Here is a 7,904-nt window from a genome sequence, read left to right as displayed (position 1 = left end):
CACACACACAAAAAAGAGTGGGGTTTTGCTGTTGTTTTTAAATACAAAAGTGCATGATCCAGGGAAACTTTTTAAAATCATATGTGGTACAACTGTCTTAGGCCACTCTGATCGTTTAAGTGATACTTTGAGTATTTAATCTCAAGTAAGTACTTTTCTTTAGGGAAAGAGGTCATGGTGAAAGATGAGAAGGATATAAACAGATTCTTGGTCTGCCATCAGAAAGGCATCTCTTTTCTGTTTAAAATCGAGAATGGTTAATTTGCACTCTTTTTCACATTCCCCAAACTTCGAGCTGTGTGCTTTCTCACTTTTTTTCATCCTGGTCACTTAATTTCTACAGTTTCTGGGTCATTTCTTTCACATTACCCAGCACTCTCTATCTCACCCTATATGCTGTATCAAAGATTAGGATCGGGGGGGGGAAAAAGCCCTATGCAAACACCACTACCACTTTCCCTACCAGATCCTTTCGAAATGCTATCTGTTTTAAGAAGTATAAACAAACCTGAAATAAGTCTCCTTTTCAAATTACTACTAGTCATAAAATAAACAAAACGGGCGTGTGACAGGAAAACAGTACCTGTTTTTTCAGTTTGTTTCCATCAAGTTCAACAGGGGCAGGGACTGTTATATCCACCTGGCAGAGCACAGCCGTGATGTCCTCAACGTTAATGTGAAACGGCAAGAACAGATGGTAGTTCGGGTATTTTGACTTTCACGATTTTCTCTACATATAAATGTAAAGTACAATTCTGCCTTAACAAATTAGGATTGTGCTTGATTTACCTGTGTATAAATAGGACTACACCTTCTGCTAGTAATTACAGCAGGCTTCCTCTCGTCTGAACACGTTTGTGTACCTGCGCCTGCCTCCTCAATCCATTCCTTATGGCCGAGCTGTGGAAAAAAAACCTAACACTTCATCCCGTACAGTCTCAACAGGGAATTGTGATGGGAATCCTACAATATCAGCGGAAAACAAAAGACCAACAGCAGCGCGTACTTTTATACGAAGACACGCTCGGGAATCGCCTCACGGCGGGCGGCCGCTCCCCGCGGGAGGCGCGAAGGAGGACCGCCTCACCCCGGGGCAAAGCCAGGCGGCAGCCTCCGCTGGCCCGGCGGGCGGAGAAAGCAGCGTCGGCGCCTCAAGGCATTTCACTTATCCCGGCCCTCACGCTGCGCGGCCGCGGTGCAAAGGCCGCTGGGCGCTGGTGGGGAGCTTTGCCTCAGCCGCCGCGGCCCGGACGCGCCGCCGAGGGAGCGGGGAGCGGCCCCGCCGGACCGGGGCCTGTAGCGCCCCGCTGGGCGCGGCTACGCGGTGCGGGCGGTCGCGGCCGCCGCCGCCGCCCCGCCCCTCTGCCGCGGGTGGCGGCCCCTTGTACCTGTCCCGGAGGAGGAGGAGCCGCAGCCGAGAGGGAGAGGGACAAAGTTAACTGGAAAGTTTACAAGGGACCGCGGGTGGGACGAAAAGGGCGGAGAGGGGAGGGGAAGGTGGCTCCCGCGCCGCTGGCCGCAGCCAGGGACTCCCAGAGGAGGAGGAGGAGGAGGAGGCGGAGGCGGCAGCAGCAGCCGCCGTACGGCCGGGCCGCTGGGGACACGGAGCAGCGGCGGCCGCAAACCCTCCGGTCCCCTCCCCTCCCCTCCCCTCCCGCCGGGCGCCCCCTCGCAGGCACTTGGCGGCCTGCTGAGGTGACCGGCTTCTGGGAAGAGGACGCGGCCGCCCTCCTTGACCGCCTCCCTCGGCGTTCTCGCCGCCGGGCAGAAGCGGGCGGCTAGGACCGGGGACCCCACGATCGGACGAGCTCCCGCGGGGTCGTGGGGCTGCTGGCAGCCCCCCCGAGGGTCCTTCGGCGCCGGGGGTCGCATCCCCCCCTTCGCCCCGGCACCCCCTGCTCCTTTGCTCCCTGCGACCGGCGGCTCCCATGGCCCTAAGCAAAGGGCTGCGGCTGCTCTGGAAGCAGGAGCCGGGGCCGAGCGCCCTGCTGGAGGCGCGCACCCGCCAGGACTGCCTGTTGCTGGAGGCCGGCGCCGTGGCGGCGCTCAGTAAGTGCCCCGCGGCGGGGCGGGCCGGGCGGCTTCCCGCGCCGTGCCTGTGGGGGAGGCTGTGGCGTGGGGGGTTGGCGTGGCTGTGGGTACCCGCCCGGTGACTCTGCCGTGCCCGCGGGACTCGAGGGGTGCCGGGGTGCGGTTGCGGCGGCCGATGCCCGGGAGGTTTGGGGTACTTTCCCCTGCGGCGTGGAGGGAGGGAGGGGAGAGCGCAGACCGATGCCCGGTGGGACACTGGCCGACCTTATGGGGGGGATCTCCCACTTCACTGCAAACCCCGGCCTCCAGCATGGCTCCCCAGGCCTGGCCACTTGCTGCCCGGTTGGGGTGACCCCTGGCTGCCCTGCCATGCCATGCCACGCCACGCCACGGAGGGTTGGCCAGCATCTCCTCCCGGTGCCACGCCGGGCCCGATCCACGTCCGAGCGTCTCTCCTGCTCTGGATGCCTTTATTCTCACCGGCAGCGGCGGTGGAAGAAGCGGGAGAGGCCACCTGCCTATCTGGTGGCTGTGGGGTCTCTTACTGTGCAAGCCTTTACCCTACAGCCTTCTGCGAGCCTTTACCAACTGCAGAGAAGGGCCCTGTGCCTCTTGAAGGAATTTCTATTCGGCTGCATCTGGTGCCAACCCCCAGCGTAGACATCCATTTCACAGCAGAGTTTGTTTTGGATGACTGACTTGAGATTCATGTCCCGTAAAGAAAACGTGGCTTCTTGCTGTGGTGCCATACCTGCCCTTGTGGTTTGCGCTGTATATGGTTGTGTCGGGCTCTTACTGGAGGAGCTCGAGTCTCACCTGAGGCGGTGGAAGTCCTAAACTTGCTCAGGGTTGTCTGATCTTGTGTTTTGATATTTGCCACCCATGAGTTAATGCGATGCTAATGTTGAGGCAGACACAGGAAAATAAGGTGGCTGAGGATCTAAGGTGCAAAAAATAACGCAGGGGAGCATATTGTGCTTGTGGTGTGTTCTTAAGTTGTTTACTGTGTAATACTTACCTGTTCCTGCAATCATGCCACTGTTCACAGTGCTGTAGGAGTCTGTATACAAGCAGCTTAAAGGAAAAGGGGAAGACTTAAACTGAGAACGCTTTGTAATAAGAACTCTAAGTATGTTGTGGTTTATAAAATGTCAGTTCAGGATCTGGGCCCACTGAGCTGAATCTTCCATGATATGCAGTGACAAGACACCCAGACTAAAAGGTCTTGGGGATTGCATGAAGAAAGCCAAAAAGGTCTTCAGGTGGTAGCTTATTTTCACGAGAATAGTTCTGATAGTGGAAAAATTTTCACCAGTTGTGATAAAGATATGTTATTGCCACACTGTTTTGTGTGCCGCTTTTTTTTAATTTTGTTGCAATTTTATATTGTGTGATACTTTGGGGGTTCAGTTTCTTGTTAAATTAATTGGTAATAGTGGACATTAATGTGTGAAATTTTTGTAGTTTTTTTTTTTGTGTCAGTTTTCAATGAACTGACAAAGTGAAAAGTCTGGTACTACTGAGCAGCATTTTACGTACTTTCCCTGATTCAGAAACCTGTTGACATTAAAGTTCTTCAGAGATATCAGTGGGCTTGGGTCTGTATTGCATTGTTTTGATACAAATCTAAAGCAGCTCCACTGCCCAAAGCCAATGTGCAGGACTGAAACTGAGACATCAGTGTTCATCTAGCTGACCCCAAGCCGTTTGTATGAGCAGTAGTTGGAAGGATTATTTGCATTCTCATTGATTAAGGGAATCATCAACTTATAATAGATTTTTCTCCCCCAGTGTTGCTACCCACCGTTTGAATTCCTATAGCTAAAAATTATGAGAAAATTTTGTGTGTGTTAGAATGTGTGTTAAAAGAATTAAATGTGTGTTAGAAGAATTTTGAAGTAATGATCTGTACGGTGGCAGTGTAAAAGCCTGTTTGCCATGCCTTTTGAAAGTCCAATGTCAGCTCTTGAGATAACTGTAATCATGCGTGCATTGGCATCCAGCCCACTCCATGTTAATAACTTTGTCATTTTATTTAATTTGGTTTCTCTTTTCCTGCCTGGGTTGGTTCCTATACTGTAGGGAAAGCTAGTTTATCCAGTTGAGCCTGTTATGTCATGGCTTCTGTTTATGCAGCAAAGGACCAGAAAAGGAGGGAAAACCCTGCAGTAGGTATTGTGATGGTAAATCTACAAGAATTGGGAAGAGGAAGCTCTGCAGCCAGGGTGGTAACAGAAACAACATGAATTCTGTTTTGTTTGACTGGCCTTTAGGTTAACTAACCAGAAACACTTCAGTGGGAAGTTAACGATTTGTATTACGTGTGGTTTCAGATATACTAGCCCTAGGATTGTAGGATTGTGTTAATTTTGGCTTCTCTGTCTAATTTTCCATTTCTTCAATATAGTTTTTTTTTAAACAATTGCATGCCTGTGGTGAGGAGGAATTATGCAACTGCACCTTATGCAAACTTCCAAGCTAAGTAAAAGCACATATGAATACCTGGAGCACTTAAGTTGTACAAGTTTATGCAGTTTTGCAATAGCAGCCTCGTGTCAATAGAAGTGTAGAGAGGAATAATCGTGGATGGACAAGGAAGGCCTGAAAGCAAATTTCAGTCATTATTCATTACTCTTTTCCATAATTACTAAGTGTCTCTTTGCCCTAGAACAGGCAGGACATCGCATTTTTTGAAAGTTCAGTTGCTTCTATAATACTTTGGTACTAGAAGAAACTCTAATGTTGAATTTAATCCAGTTCAAGTGGCAGAAGGATCCTCCTAGAAGTGGCATTACAAAAAAGAAATCTAAAAAACCACACACTTGCATAAATGCAGTGTCTATACAGGCCATAAACCTCTGGCAAATTCATAATTGAAATAAATCCTTTCACATAGGTAAACCAAAAATTTGATACAGTGTTGTGAATTGATGACTTTGTACTTTTTCCTCTCTCAGTATGTTATAAAGATCATGGTGGCAATTTTAGTTGTAAATTGGTTATATTTCAGAATTTTCTTGTTGCATACAGAGATTTAATACTTCTAACTCAAAAATATTTGCACATTTGATATCAGTAGTGGCAAAGTATTACAGAGATCTCTAATTGTCTGAGATGTCAGCAATTTATAAAATGAACATGGGCTGTAACAGTAATGTAACCTAAGAAACTTTTGGAAAAATCAAGGAATCAAAAATCACAGCAGGCAACCTAGCTATATAGCCCCAAACTCCTTAACTTAATCTGTATAGCAATGTAATATAAACAGAACAATTTTCTGTTCTATCGTAAATTAAATAGTATTTTTGAAGATGGGAATTTTTCTTCCTCTTCTCATGGTGTCACTGTAGGGTGGAGGGTAAAACTCACTGCTTTGAATTTAACAGCACATATTGCAAGAGGCTTTTTCTGCCACTGGCAACTGTGAAACTTCAGTCATCTCCAGAAGGATGGGTGACAGCCTGAAACTATTCTTCCAGGAATTCTCTGAACTAGAACGTTAATAATTAGATTTTGTGGAAGAAAGTCAGAGTCATGAAGGATCAAGAAAAATTGTCATTGATTTAGAAGTTTTTGCTTACACAAGAGGGAGTATAGATGCATATGCTGTTCCTGCTTTTAACACATTACAGTTTTGAGGCTTTATAGGTGAAGTGAACTGCACAAGGCAGTTCTGAAATCCTGTCAAGGCAGTTGCTGAACTAAACTAAGGCTATATGCAGAAAATACAATTATTTAACTTTACTATAGCAGGTAATCTCAGTGAAGTGATGTCAACAGGAGTGCTCTGCTATTGAAATTCAGCATAAAAATATGTTTTTGCAAGGGTAGAGCCCAAGGGTGCACAGAAGGTTTTTTTTTTTGTAAGCACTTTGATTCTGCAGTTGCTTTTATTAAAGGATGTTACAACACCTGTTACAGTGGATCCTAAGTGACTGTAGTCTTTTGAAAATAATGAAATTCAAAGCTGTTACAGTGCATGTTTTTGCAAATATGGATGAAGCTTTTCCTCCAGGCTTTCACCCACAGATCTGGGAAGTAAGCCTTTACCAGACGCAAATGTATATAGAGTTAAGGGGTGTGTACGCTCTGCAGAGCAGCTCTGTGCCTCCTCTGCAGCTTCAGTTGCAGGTATGTGTGTGGTTCCCTGACGTGGCTGAGTGAAATTAGGGTACAGCCTTGCAGGGGGAGGGATGCAAAACCAGGAGGTGGCAATTATTTATCTATGTATCTTTTCTTGAACAGAATGCAGTTTCTGTGCTGTATGTACATTCACTGTTTACAATAAGCTTTAGTTTTGTATTTAGGTGGATAAATATGCCACTGAGTGGGGTATGGAAATCAGACACCAATACTTCAGTAGAAGCATTGTGAATGTGTTTGTAAGCACTATACGCTATACAAAACAATGAGCCCTACAGCATCACTAATTTTTACTCTTATGACAGGATATTTGTATAGCTAATCTCCCTATTGTATCTGTATTCCTAAAACTTCATGTTTAAATTAATTGGATAATTTGATTTTTTTTTTTTTTTTTTTTTTTAGAAATTTTGGTGAAGTTTTCTGCAGTTCAGTGGTGTTCAAACTTTTTCCATTTGTAAATCCCTACAGAACTTGTGGAAGTAATCTACGTAGCAGAAGCCTTGCTTTTCTTGGTTACTCTGGCAATGGGCACTTGCAAACTACGGTTTCTCAGGCTGAAATTCACTGCTATAGGTTACAGGAACATGTGTGTGTTACAATTCTTTTGCTGTTGTTGAAATGGAAATTGAGTACACAGAAGAGGGAAGGTGTGTTGGTATAAACACAGAGTGTAGATTACAAGACTCATGATCTGTGCTAGGAAACTCTTAGTGGGTGTGAGGTTCAAATTCTACTTGGTGGTTTATGTCTGTGGAGGTTACAAGTTGCTGTGTTAATATATGTAAGAAACTACATAATGGTCAAGCTCCAGAGAAATGGTTTGGGGACTTCTCTTTTACCTCGATGGCCTGCAGACCACAGCGCTGGCCAGCAGAAACCTGGTGGTTTTAGAAGTCTATTCTTCTTTGGTTGTGAATAAAGTATTCATATATACACATGCAACCATGAAAACGTAATCCTTCGCTAGAAACAGAATGTTTCCAGTCTAATACAGGAAGCCGGTGAACTGATCTTTCCAAAATGCCACTTTCTTGATTTGCTTGCTGTGTTTTCAACCAGAAGTACCACTTTCTAGAAAATTTGTAAATATATTGCTTAATGTTTTGAATATCCAGACTCTCTTAACTGTAACTCTGACCACAAACCTCTTCCCAACTCTGTATTGCGTGACCTCTATGGTATTTCAGAGGGCAGTATGACTTGCATAACGCCTGTGTAGCTCAGATTGAATGTGAACAGGAAGATTTTAGTAATGAAAGATAGTAAAAATAAATGAAAAAATAAATTAACAAAGTGCATTAGGCCTGTCTGAGGATGACAGAGAATAATTTGGAGGCAAGTTAATTTTCTAAACTTATGTAATACCAGACATATTCTATGATTTCTAGGTAAGACACTGACAGTAGTGTCTCGTGTTTTGGGTTATTTTGTATATAAAGTTTCTGTTTGATTATAAATTTGCTCTTTCTGAGGAAAATTCACGCCTCTTTCCCCAAAATGCTAAATGGCACAAATAAAAGAAACAAGCTACCAAGACCCCATCACATCAAACCTATGTTTGTAAAAGTACTTAGAAATGCTTCAGAATATGTATGTATAGTGGTACCTACAGCTAAGCGGGTTTCTGTTTCCAAAATCAGGCTTAATAATGAGCGGGGAGAGCCAGAATCTGTAACCTGGTCCCAGACTCTTTTCTTCAAGAGCTGTTTCTTCAGTTTTATCTTTAA

The 7,904-nt window shown here is 45.5% G+C and overlaps 1 protein-coding gene across 3 annotated transcripts in view; it reads left to right on the top strand.

The window, feature by feature from the left end:
- The first annotated feature begins 1,163 nt into the window (after positions 1–1,163).
- The window catches only part of SYNJ2 (synaptojanin 2), a 68,713-nt gene continuing 61,972 nt past the window's right edge, over positions 1,164–7,904 (top strand). Inside the window, exon 1 of one of the 3 annotated variants that reach the window (XM_075087844.1) lies at positions 1,164–2,049. In XM_075087844.1, coding sequence (XP_074943945.1) covers positions 1,929–2,049 — 121 coding nt within the window. In that variant the 5' untranslated portion in view covers positions 1,164–1,928. The remainder of the gene's footprint in view (positions 2,050–7,904) is intronic. The other 2 variants (XM_075087845.1, XM_075087846.1) reach the window with 2 other exon arrangements.

Source organism: Phalacrocorax aristotelis, chromosome 3 (assembly GCF_949628215.1).
Source record: "Phalacrocorax aristotelis chromosome 3, bGulAri2.1, whole genome shotgun sequence".
Taxonomy (NCBI): domain Eukaryota; kingdom Metazoa; phylum Chordata; class Aves; order Suliformes; family Phalacrocoracidae; genus Phalacrocorax; species Phalacrocorax aristotelis.
Note: the sequence above shows the minus strand (reverse complement) of the source record. Positions and strands in the feature narration are given on the sequence as shown.